The sequence below is a fragment of the Chironomus tepperi genome, unplaced genomic scaffold (genome assembly GCF_022539635.2).
Source record: "Chironomus tepperi strain 1889 unplaced genomic scaffold, CSIRO-AGI_Ctep_v1 contig_217, whole genome shotgun sequence".
NCBI classification, from domain to species: Eukaryota; Metazoa; Arthropoda; class Insecta; order Diptera; family Chironomidae; genus Chironomus; species Chironomus tepperi.
This window is the reverse complement of record NW_027226339.1, coordinates 1,965,015-1,977,342: the sequence shown is the minus strand read 5'-3', so window position 1 is coordinate 1,977,342 and position 12,328 is coordinate 1,965,015. Positions and strand designations below refer to the sequence as shown.

General features: G+C 31.4%; 3 protein-coding genes across 3 annotated transcripts; all 3 read right to left on the bottom strand.

Annotated features, from left to right (window-relative positions):
- Positions 1–1,122: 1,122 nt before the first annotated feature.
- On the bottom strand, positions 1,123–6,511 carry Karybeta3 (karyopherin beta 3). The gene is made up of 5 exons (XM_070640160.1): positions 6,353–6,511; positions 5,885–6,034; positions 3,360–5,802; positions 2,856–3,168; positions 1,123–2,563 (listed from the first exon to the last, which is right to left on the bottom strand). Exons 1-5 carry the CDS (start codon positions 6,428–6,430, stop codon positions 2,185–2,187), a joined length of 3,363 nt encoding a protein of 1,120 aa, XP_070496261.1. The 5' UTR covers positions 6,431–6,511; the 3' UTR covers positions 1,123–2,184.
- Positions 6,512–6,788: 277 nt separating this feature from the next.
- Positions 6,789–9,018, bottom strand: LOC139090224 (ubiquitin-associated domain-containing protein 1-like). The gene is made up of 3 exons (XM_070639968.1): positions 8,834–9,018; positions 7,777–8,671; positions 6,789–7,404 (listed from the first exon to the last, which is right to left on the bottom strand). Exons 1-3 carry the CDS (start codon positions 8,902–8,904, stop codon positions 6,922–6,924), a joined length of 1,449 nt encoding a protein of 482 aa, XP_070496069.1. The 5' UTR covers positions 8,905–9,018; the 3' UTR covers positions 6,789–6,921.
- A 95-nt stretch (positions 9,019–9,113) lies between these two features.
- LOC139090176 (phosphatidylserine lipase ABHD16A) lies at positions 9,114–11,445 on the bottom strand. The gene is made up of 5 exons (XM_070639905.1): positions 11,310–11,445; positions 11,184–11,237; positions 10,048–11,126; positions 9,861–9,991; positions 9,114–9,800 (listed from the first exon to the last, which is right to left on the bottom strand). Exons 1-5 carry the CDS (start codon positions 11,376–11,378, stop codon positions 9,559–9,561), a joined length of 1,575 nt encoding a protein of 524 aa, XP_070496006.1. The 5' UTR covers positions 11,379–11,445; the 3' UTR covers positions 9,114–9,558.
- Positions 11,446–12,328: the final 883 nt, after the last annotated feature.

Below are 12,328 nucleotides of genomic sequence, written 5' to 3'. Positions count from 1 at the left end.
ACAATACTGAATATTAAGCTAGTATTTGTCATGAATAAATTAATGTGTTATCCTTGAATTATATCATATCTCATTGTAATTAATAGGTATACATAAAGCAGCAAAAATTAGATCAAAAAAGTCAATGACAGACATATCATGAAAATTTTATATATTTATTGTACTAGAACCTCGCAAAACCGAATCAAAATATAACGTGCTTGCTGTGATCAAATAATAAATTAATTAAAGCATGAAAAACAATGTACAAAGGCGACTGTCTCTCTTCAGTGGATGCTTTAATCAGAGCTCAAATACAGTAAAAAATGCTGAATAAAACATAATGTCAGACATGAGAACGTCCAAAATCCAATTCATGTGGATGTTCAGCTGACAATTTAAGCCATTCTATCATAATTCAACTTCCGAATTGCACAAATTTCCTAAATCCTTCGGAATTACATGAAAAGATCAGTGACTTCAAATCAGTTAATTAAAGTAACATTCCATAAAGCTTCTCTGTCAACTTCAATGTAAAGAACTAGATTCCGTCATGGTTGCACAAGCTGAAAGTAAATATTTTAATATCATGGCACTTCCTACTGCTGAATAATGTGACCTAGAAAAGCTATTGATTGCCGTTAAAATCCAGTATTTGAGTTAGATTTATTTCATGCTGTAGCTTAACATCATGACAGGAAGTAATATCTAATGACTAAATAGCTAAAGAACTATCACATGTTTATTGCAGAACAGTTTCGTTACGAATCATATCAAAGATATGGTAATAAAATCAAACTGTAGCAATTCCTTTGAACATAGACGTCCTCAAATCTACTACCGAGTGGACAAAAATACGTTACAACTAGTTAAAGGCAAGTTAATGCCTAGTTCTAACGGGTTTTTGTCCCCTCAGTACTATTTTAATGAGTAAAATTATGATTTAGAGATTCTTAAATCTTGACACTTGACATACATAACTGAAGACTTGAAACAAGCAACGAAGATTCAAATGCAGCATGCTGAAACCTTCAGAAACATTAGTGAACTGTTTCCACATCGACATTCAATTAACTTAAGTTCTGACTATCTTGACATTCCAGACTTTTATTTTTCCATCAAATCTTAATGACACACATCATGCCTGATTAGAGAAAATTGTCATTTATTTACCTTATAATGATAGAAGTGCTTCATATACATTTTGCTGAAAAATTTATCTATTTGGTAAAGGTCAAGGAAGATTTTGAGAATAGAAAATTAACGGACTTTTGAGGGGTCATTGGACTGGGCAAGATTTATGTTAATCATGAGCATGTGTGAAATGAAATTTATGGAAATTTAAGATTCTAACGGTTTTCAAAAATTTAAATTTTAATCAGTTTATTTTTAATCCTTGGATTAAACTGACGATTTTTTTTTAATCGCAGGATTTATTTTTAATCTAAATAGATTATTGATCCAAACGCTGTTGAATCAATTTTTATTGGAATTTCCAGAACATTCTCCCTCAAGAGTCAGTCGCCTTGACAATGATTTATATAAAAATAGATAGATATGTGAATAAAATAAAAGAATAAATTAAATGAATTAATTTTGGAAATTAGTTTCTTGTATATATTTCTCAATACAAAAAATAGATGTATTTTTCTTGTATCTATATGCATGGTGGAACAAAAAATAGGCAAAATATATAATAAAATGAAATGTTTTACAAGTTCAAAATAAAAAAGAGAGAACAAAAAAATTATTTATGCGAGTGAAAAAAAAGAACTAGAAAAAGAATAACTTTTGGGATAATTTTCAATAAATTATTTGAGTTTAAACAATATCGAAAGGATCCATAAATAGCATTTATGAACTAAACAGATTAATATTATTATTATTATTATTTCTTGCAGAAAAACTGTATTGATATAATATATAGCAAAGCATGCTTTGCTACTTGTTATATTCACTATTACTTTTTTGTGAAAAATGACTATTTGTAAAAAATAACTTTTTTTCCTTTTTTTTCGAATAAAAATAGAATTTTTATATCTTAGAGCATACTTGCAATCAACACATCCATATATGTAAATGCTTTTTGTCATCCATTTAACTCATAAATGAAAGCAATATATGTAGATGTGCCTTATTATTCTAACGTTTTTCTTTTTCGTCAAATAATAATAGTAGATAGGTTGTAAATCATAATTGAAACATTTATGCCACTGTAATGTTGTTAAAGTTTTTCATAGCTTCTTCCAGTGCACTCTTTTGCTGGTCATTAATCATTTGTATGCATGCATTGAACACTTCTCCATTTGACTGAATTTGTTTAACAATGTTGAGCATACGTCCAGCAACGTCGTTATTTCGTTGAACATAGTCTAATCGCATGTTATCGATATTCTCATTAGTTGGTGTTATGATCTGAATCACTCCATGATAGAATGCATCACCAATAAGTGCAACAATGCGAGGTAAATTGCTATTATTATTTCCCAACACAATCGGATGATTTGATTGAATTAAATCACACAAGTATCCATAAATGTGTGGTGCTTCTTCGTCATCTTCCGTTACTGGTAAACTTTGGAACCTAATTTAAAAATACAATTAATTAGTCACAACGGTTTTTTACAAACAATTCGTTTTAATGATGAATGGATAAAATCAGAAAAGATTAAGCCATTGATATTGTGTCAGCAATGTGTTTTATGACGCAAATATCGAATCATCATTTTAATCTTTAATTATTTTAGCGTATTTTTATCAAGAATTAGTCATAAGAAAATAACGGTCAATTTTGATTCAAAATTTTACCAATTATTTAAAATTCAAATCACAAAAATACGTTAAAATTGTCAAGAAATGAATGTCAGGTTACTCACCAAATACTGATAATCTCATCAGCGTTAGTAATGGCAGAACTATTATATTTCAAGATTTTAGCAATTGCTGAGATGGCGTTCTCCGTAACAGTCATATTTTCAGGCTCTCTCGCAGTTGTAGCCATCACAGCTTCCACTAATATCGGCATTGCAACAGAGCATGTTTGAGCGAATTGATCGCCACCATGCTGTGCAAGTATGCCACATCCATACATAGCTGCTTGACGAACTTCGGGCTGTTTATCTTTACAATATTGAATCATCAATTGAAGGAAATATTGTTGATATTTTGCACATTGTGGACCGCAAAATTCTATGAAAATGAGAATAAAATACTTGAGTCATAATCATAATATTTAATTACTAACTCCATGTGTGTATCATAGAGTGTGTCAGAAAAGGTTAAGCATATACATAAGTCATCAAAATAATTATGTAAAATGTGTATATCATCATAAATGGAACTAACTAATAAGTAATAATAATGTGCATTGTTTAGCTTACCGATAAGGTCATCGAATATGCATAGCGCCCATTGACGATCAGACCAAGATGGTCTTGATGGATCTAATAATTTAATAAAGTGTGGTGCAACTTGATCGAAATAAGGCAAAAATGAAACTTTCTGAATGGAAAACAAGGAATGAATAATGTCTGCAATACGTGATAATAGATAAACATCTGTTTCATCTTCTTCGGCTAATTGCTCTTCGACAGCTTCATCGTAGTCTTCTTCGTTTCTTGCTTGAGCTCTCTTATCTGCTTTCTCAAAGTGTTCATTCATAAATCTATTAATAATCTTTAAAACTTCATCCATGGCCTCTGCCGATAAACAATTGGCACCGAGTGTTTCTATACATTTAGCGAGTGATGCGAGAAGTTCGGCAATTACTTCAGCTTCTGGCTCCGTTTCGATTGCTTTTAATAATTCTGGACAAATGTAGGCCCACATACTTTCAAGATATTGTGGTCCCTTGATTTTTGCACAGATTAATAAATATGGGAGCGATTCAGCAGCTGCACGTCGAACGCCATCGTGGAAATAGAACTTGAACATTGGTACCATTAACCTGACAACTTCTTCAGCATAATTTGCAAAACCTTCTTTTAATTCACGTGCATAACAAACGAGCATTTCACAGGCAGCAGCTTTATCTTCTAATCCAGCTGTACGAATACCAAAGTTTTGTTGATCACTCAAATTAACAAATTGCCAATCTGGATCTGATTCAACATCCTGAATCTCGTCATTATCTAAAACAGCAACTTCTGGTTTCATTGCTGCTGTTTTCATTACAGGTCCCATTACGAGCGGTAAATATTGTTCAAATTGCTTGCCAAGAATCTTACAGATACGTGCCCATGCAGAAATCAAATATGTTGTTTGTGGATCATCATCAGGTAAATTTCCTTCAGTATGAGTCTTTAGCAACATATCCATAATTTCACTTGCATCAGCCATAAACTTTTCAGCACCAACGGCAAGACCGATTAAACTAACACATTCAATAGTCTTTCCACGAAGCATTTTTAATTCATCAGTATTCGCGTTTGCAATAATATATTTTAGACACGGCATCAATTGATCATAATAGACAATGAATTCTTTTTCTGTTGTATCTGCGACACTCGCAATTGTTGTTACAACTTGTTCCAAAACTAATTTCGTACCTTTCTCAACCAATTCATTGAATTTTGTATTTAAAATTGCTCCCAATTTATTCATGATTCCATCAAGATAGCGTGTTAAAATAGTTTTTGGACAATCTTCACTAAAATTGACGAGAGCAGCACCAGCATGAGCTTGAACTCGTGGATTTGCATGATCATCTAAGAGATTTAAAAGGCCTGGTATAACTTGAGCGTGAAATTTCTTCTCAAAAACTGGTGCAAAATCTGTGCACATTTGGCCGATAGCATTACAAGCAGCATAACGAACACGTGGATGTGGATCAGCTAAATATTTAAGTGTTCCTTCTGTGATACTATCCAACATTGTTTCCATTTGCTTATGACATCCTTCACCGGCAGCACTAATTGCCATCAATGCAGCATGTCGATATTTCCAATCAGGATTATTCAACATAGTGGGAATGTTTTGAATGACATGAGGCAAAATTGCTTTTCCACCAAGACCGCAAGCTAACCTATCAAGTGCTGATTCGGCAATAACATTATTTTCTCCTGTATCATCATCTTCTATCTCATCAGAAACGGACCAATCTTCATCATCATCAAGCTCTGTCATCATTTTCAATACGAGTGGAACTAATGCAGCTACGTACTTTTCAGCCTTCTTTCTAACCATTGCTGCGGCATTTTCTGAAAGCGATACCATTACTTCCAATGCTAAATGTCTCCAACTGTCTTCAACATCTTCACTTCTAAATACATTAACACACATTTCGAAAATTGTTTCAAGCTGTGGACGTAAATATTTGGGGATAGTTTCAGACATGTCGATAAGTAACTTGATAAGAGTTTGATCTTCTTCAGCTTTAATTGAATCTGCTGTAATCATGATGACATGTGGAAGTAAGTCAGTGAATGATTTCTGTATCTCAACTTCCTTATCGTTTAATAAGATGAATGCAACGACAGCACGAACAGCTTGGAATCGTACCTCAGCATTTGATGATGGATCTAAATATTTCATCAACATTTCTTTGATTATTTGCAAAAAGTGGTTTTGTTGGTTGCCAAAAATGCCCGGAACTGACGCAAAAATACGTAGCGCTGATTCTTGTAAAAGGACATTCGGTGAATTAGCACATTGAAATAAGAGCTGTAGAATTTCTTGCCATTGATTATTTCCGTCATCATCGATGAGATTTCTAGCGACTTCAGCTACAACTTCACAAATTTTTCTCCTCAAATTGGCACTAACATCTTGTTGCAAAAGCAAAAGGATTTGCTGCTTTAATTCAGTTTGTTGCTCGGGGGTCAGCTATACATAATAATTTAAATTGTAGCATTATAAAATGTGTCAATGATATTTAATTAATGGTTGAATCACGTTTTAAACATACCTTTGGAAAGAAGTCTTGGAAATCTGATGAAAAGACCCTTCGCAACAAAACTGCTGCCATAAGCCTCGATTCCTCGTGAACTTGAGCATTTGAGATAGCACGTAACAAAAGACCCACCTTAACTTCAGTTGTTAGATTATTGTAAGTTTCCTGTTAATTACAATGAAATTAAGAATTTTAGTAAAGAATGGATGACGCCTGAATCGAGAATTTGGAGGGAAAATTAAAGGAACTGGATGTTCGCAAAAAAACATCCAAATTCCTTTAGATTCTAAAATTCCGATAGATAAGCCTACGTTGCTTTAATTCATCAATGAATCATCTTATAAGTTCATTTTCTTCTTTTTCGTCACAATGAAATCTTTCGGAAGCACATTTTTCCTTCGTTTCATCAATGCACATTTTTTATCGATTTTTATAAATGAATTTTTTAAGTCGCACTTTCTACATTTCTTTAATTATATTTACCTCAGCTTGTGTTCGAGCATCGTTGTCAATAGAGAGGAGAGAATTAAGCAAATTTGAAAATTGTGTGTCGTCAGCCATGAAAAAAATTAAACATGAAAAATTTCCTACTAAGTGTTTTTTTCGCACTGGTTTAACCTAAATTTAGCTTTATTCTCGATTGTTCAATTTATGCTCTGTCTTTATTTTGTCTGATTGTCACGAGTTGCTTACTTTTCTCTTTAATTTTTAATGCTTAATCTTAACAATTGATTTGTTTTGGTTGGAACTTAAATTATGGTAGATTTCAGATATAATACTGCTTCATTAGTCTATAAAAAGTTATGGATTTGCCTGTAAAAGCGCTATAGTCTACTGTGTATTGATACTTTTCAACATGTTTGATCTGAACTGAAATGAATTTGACTTACTGAACAGGAAAAAATGAGTTTGAAATTAATTTGACCGTTAAAATTAAACAACTTTTATTATTAGGTTTCTCTTAAGTCTAATAAGCGAACATGTGATTTTTTTTTCTTAAAAGCATTCTTTGTTTATCGTCTACAAAAATAATTATACTGTATTATGCTCTATTATGACGTGGATGATGTTGATGGAACTACAGATAGTTTATCAAATGTGTGAAAATAAATTTTTTCTTCGTGATAGGTCCTTAAGATAAATTGTAGTAAACTTTGACTTTCTAAATCATTAAAGAATATATTCAACGATGAATAATTTTCAAGAAGCGAACAATATGCTATAAAGAATTTTGGGGAACTTAAACTAAATTGTATTTGGGGTGTGCTGAGGAGTATCTTAAGGATATGCGACTCTACAAATATTGACTCACGAAGCGCATTTAAATTTTGTGGATTTGAACTATGTTCTAAAAGCCATTCACATGCTGCCGTTGTCTGATTATTACTCAGATCGAATGCTTGTTGAACTTCTTCCATTTCAAATCCCATATTTATCAGACTATTCATTGTATCAGCTTTTGTTGTGGGCTCTTCATTCTTTTCACTATAATATCGTACGATTTCTAAAAGTCCTTCAACTCGATCTTTAATGCTCTATATTTATTTTCGGCACAGGATGCATGAAAAAGAAGATGAGAAAAGATGAAAAAATCAATAATTTTAAGATTAAAAATATTCATGTTTGCTAATCCTTCGAGATTAATGTTGGATCAACGGTTATGACAGGGGATTGTCCGAATTTCTATTCAGTATCAGTTGGACTGAAATATATCTCTTGACAGAATGGTATCTTTTTAACGAATTTTCAAAATTTAAATTTTAACGGGTAATCAAAATTTGAATTTTAACGAAAAAAAAACTTTCGTTAAAAAATCAAAGCATAAATTTCAAATTTTCATTCACCGTTAAAAATTCCCATTAATTCCGGACAATCCCATACCAATTTAATGTAAAATGTGTACTTACAACTGCTTTGTGCTTAGGATAAAAGATGGAACTTGTAGAAGGGAATGTGCTACTATAAAATTTCTTATAAACATTTTCATTAATATCTTCATTTGTGTCATTTGACGTTGTTTCACATGGAGCTTCTATATGATTTCCACTATTTGATTGTCCTTCATCCTTTGAAATATTCTCAACGAGCCAATCTAGTGCCGATGCATAATTGTTTCCTTGAATTTTTAATGCACGTTTGACATCGTTATGACTAAATCCCATATCCATTAAAAGTTTAACTATGTCATGATGATTATGAAGACTAAAAAGGATTTTTTGACGATAATATTTAATTAATTTTTCAGCATACGGTAATGAGCCAAGTATGTATGCTGAATATTTTGCAATTTCACTGAGAATTTTTCTGAGATCATGCTGCAAGTCACCTTGTAGGAATGCGGAATCTAATGACGTATTTAACGATGTCGATACTGATGATCTAATTAATGGTAAGTGCTTTGTTCGATTTAGAATTTCTTTTTCGCTTGGGCCATGACATGTTTGGACTGTAATTAATCGACTAAAATTTCCATCCGTTCTCTTTATCGAAAATATAAACTCTTCCATATTATGAACATTGCTTGTTAATATTGAATCATAATCCTTGAAAGGCTGATTTGTACTTGATCTGACTAGACGAAACGAATGTATATCATTTGAAAAGGACCTCGATGGACTCAATTGTGATGATTCCAATTTTTTTAATGCCTTCTCCTTAACTTGTAAACCAGAATCAAAATAAGAAACATGAATAACAAAAACTTTGCCAAAACGTGGAGCTATTATCCTTAAATACATTAATTCATTTGATGTTGATTCGTTATTGCTTTTTGTATCATCTTTCGACTCGTCCCGAGGTTTTCTAAAATAAATAAAAAAAAAAGTCAATAAAATAAAAGGAGTTAGGATGGGTAATAGCAGCAGCATAGACAATATTCATTTATTATTAAAATATCACAGTATGTGGTCATAAATAGTTTTTTTTCCACTTCCTTCAGTCGTTTGCATAATTCAACAAACTTACATTTCTTCGTTTCTTGAACGTAACCAGCGCTGTTTCCTTAGAGCAAGTTTCTCTCTCAGCCATGGCAGCATTTTAAATCACATCTTTTACTAAATTAATAATTTTTTTTGAGATCATTTGCGAGTTTAAAATTAAAATAAAAATTTTTATCAAAAAAAAATTTTTGAAAAAAACTTTGTAAACCTTTTATGGACGTTAGAGACACTGGCAGTTCCTGTACATAGAAGAAAATTATTCTGTACTTTTTCTCCATTTGATGAAAAGTTCTTTTCCGTTATTTTTTATTCCAAACCTGTTTTTATTGTATTTAATTCTCTTTGATAGACAGCAGCTAGTTAGAATGAACTTTGCAGGAATTTTGGACGTAATTGTACAAACTTGAATGTCAAAACATAAAAGTCCGATCAAATTCTTCCCAGAATTTTACCGGATTTTCAAACTTTTGCTGTTAAAACAGTTAAAATTCGTCCGAAATTCCTGCAAAATTCATCTACAGCTGCATGTAGGTATATAGATAGTACTTCATTTCCATAAAAAAAGGAAAAATAAATAAATAATCAATAAATACAAAAGAAACATTAATTCTAATGCACACAAATTATCTTATAACTATATGAAACATCCCAAAATGCAAAGCATTTAAAGAGGAAACGAGGAAATTATTGAAGAAAAATTGCAGCTCCTTTCACCATGCCATGATAAACAATGATTTATGAATTGGCAGTTTATGTAAATACAAAATCATTTTCCATAGGCAGATTCCATCCACTTTTGAAGAACTCAATTGGTAATGGAGTGCAATGAGAGCTTTTGTAGTCGAGCAAGTGATTCTTAATTAAATAAAATGCCATTTGATTCCTTTGTTCATCACTATATTCATCTCCAATTTTCACTGGATATGAAGCTCCGTGCTCAGAGACATATGACATAATCAATGATAAGCACATTTGGTCGTCAGCTGTATTGGCTAAAATTGAATTAAAATGCTTAATTTTTATTGTCCATAAATGCATTGAGAGTTACTTACAATGATTAATTGTTTTGTTGAGGAGCTTTTGTGCATAATTAATTTGTTCTGGTTTAAAGATATTTGGAAATCTATATTTAAGCAAATGAAGTAGCAAGAAGTTTCCTCGGTTTGTTCCCATGTTTGTTTCTCTATAAAAAAATTTAATTAAAGATCATGATGGTCAATTAAGTTTTTTATGACTTACTCTGTAGCAATGATTTCATCTTCTGTTCGCCGAATCATTGTAATAGGTCCATTAAACTGTGTAATTAATTCAGAATTATTCAAGTTGCAGTAATCACGTATAGCAATTCGAACAACAGATGAGAGACTTTCAGGCATTCTAGGTAAAGCTAATACAAGCAAATCATCAAATGTAGCATCTAAAACAATGCCTTTCAAATTTGGATATTGACTTGCTAGCCATAAAGTATTGTAGGCACCAATTGACCATCCAAATAATATGATATTTTCAGGTTTAAATCCTAATGATTCGATAGCGAATTGTATAACAGCATCACATGCATTATGTTCTTGATTTGGGAATGGAGATCCACTACTTCCTGCAAATCCTGGATGGTTGAAACCCAACACTGAATATTTTAATTCTATTGGAGTTCCCATTATTCCAATTTCATAGAAACCTGCATTTCCTTCTGCACAAATGACTAGATTTTTACCGTTATCAAATCGTGAATGACGATTATCAATGAACATTGTGTCTATAGTATTTCCATCAATTGTTTCAATCTTATTTCTCGTTCCTTTTTGTTCTACAACAAGCTTTGCGCGACCTTGAACTAACATTTGATGAAGATATTTCTGAATCAGTCCAATACTTCCAGGATAAATCATTTTTAAGCCAAAACTATGAATAGCTAAGAAAGCAAGAATGCTACATGGTGAGATCCAGTTAACATTTAAGCGATTTGATGATGCATTTGCAAGCATCTTTGCATTATTTTCTTTAGTATTTAATGATTTCATAGTCCAATCGACAGGCCATTGATCGAATTCAAAATCATATGCGCGAATCTTCTTCTTGCTTAATGGGTCTTTTGGATTAACTTGCGATTCTTGCAAATCTTTTACAAACTTTCTGTACATGACACTTTGAGATCTGCCATATCCTCTGAGGCAATAAGACAACAACACAAAAATACCAATTCCAGTTGATACTTTCATTAAAGAGCCAAAGTTTTCAGTCACTAAATATCCTTTCTTGTAGAAATAGAGAGTAATCATTGGACTTCCATATTTTAACAGGCTAAACATTATTCCCCACTAAAATTAAGTAATTTTTATAGTCAATCGGCTTTAATTAATAACTGTAATACTTACGAAAGAAACCAAACTATCTCCTAATTTCTCGAATCCAACTTCCGAATAAATACTCTAAAAAGTAATTAAGAAATTTTTTACTGTTTTTTACTTTTTACACATTAATTGATGTTTTTAGAAGCTTACCGAAAGTGACGATCCATCACTGTAATCTTTAAAGAGTCTTGGACTGAAGATATATTTGTAAAAACTCATTTTAATTAATTTTTCTTTTCTTAAATGTGAAATTTCTTTTTCAACTAAAAATTTTTGTTTTTTGACGTCAATAAATGAATTCAAATATTTTTGAGCCGTTATTTTTTGAAATATTTTTAAGTCTTTTGAACTAACTTAGTAAATAAATATGCTTATTTTATTTATATGCTTCATTTTTGAAAAGGTTGAAGCTATAAAGATGAAAAGACAATAAAAATAAATTAAAAATTTAATTTTTATTTCTCGAGAAAAATCAGTCTAAAATTCAAGATCCAGAATTCCGTTAAATTTCAATTATATTCTTAAATTCAATATATTAATGAAATGACTAGCATATTAGCAGTTTTATGTAATATTAAATGCTTATTGTAATTTTAAAAACTCTGACAAAGCTTTTTCTTGTTCATCGACTTTAGTGCCGAGATATAACAGGTTGTTCTTCTCATTTTCGTCATTTACGGTCAATGCTGTCCGGAAGTTGTTAACAATAGCACATTCAAATTTTTCCTGTTTTTCACGCATTGTATCACCAGAAAATTCCTTAGTTATTTCATCGGCTATCTTAATTAATGCCGAATTTTGAGATTCGGTCTTCAAATTGTTTTTCAATTCGTTGAAAACGACATCTATAGTAAAATTATCGGGTAATTAATGAAAACGACTGAATAGACTAAAATAGAAATGATTTACCAATAGTATTATTCATAATGAAGGAACGTCGCATAATTTCCATTTGATTATTAGCAATTCCAGTTTTTTTATCAGCAATTATTTTGCCTTTAACATCAACATCCGATTTTTCACTTCCTGAATCATGTTCCTTACTTCCTTCATTTGATTCGAAAACCTTAACTTCCTTTTTCATGATTGTTTGATTGTAATGATCTTGACAGTGCCTAAATCCAGTGTAATTAAAATAATTGCAAAAGAATGGTGCGCAGCAACTTGCT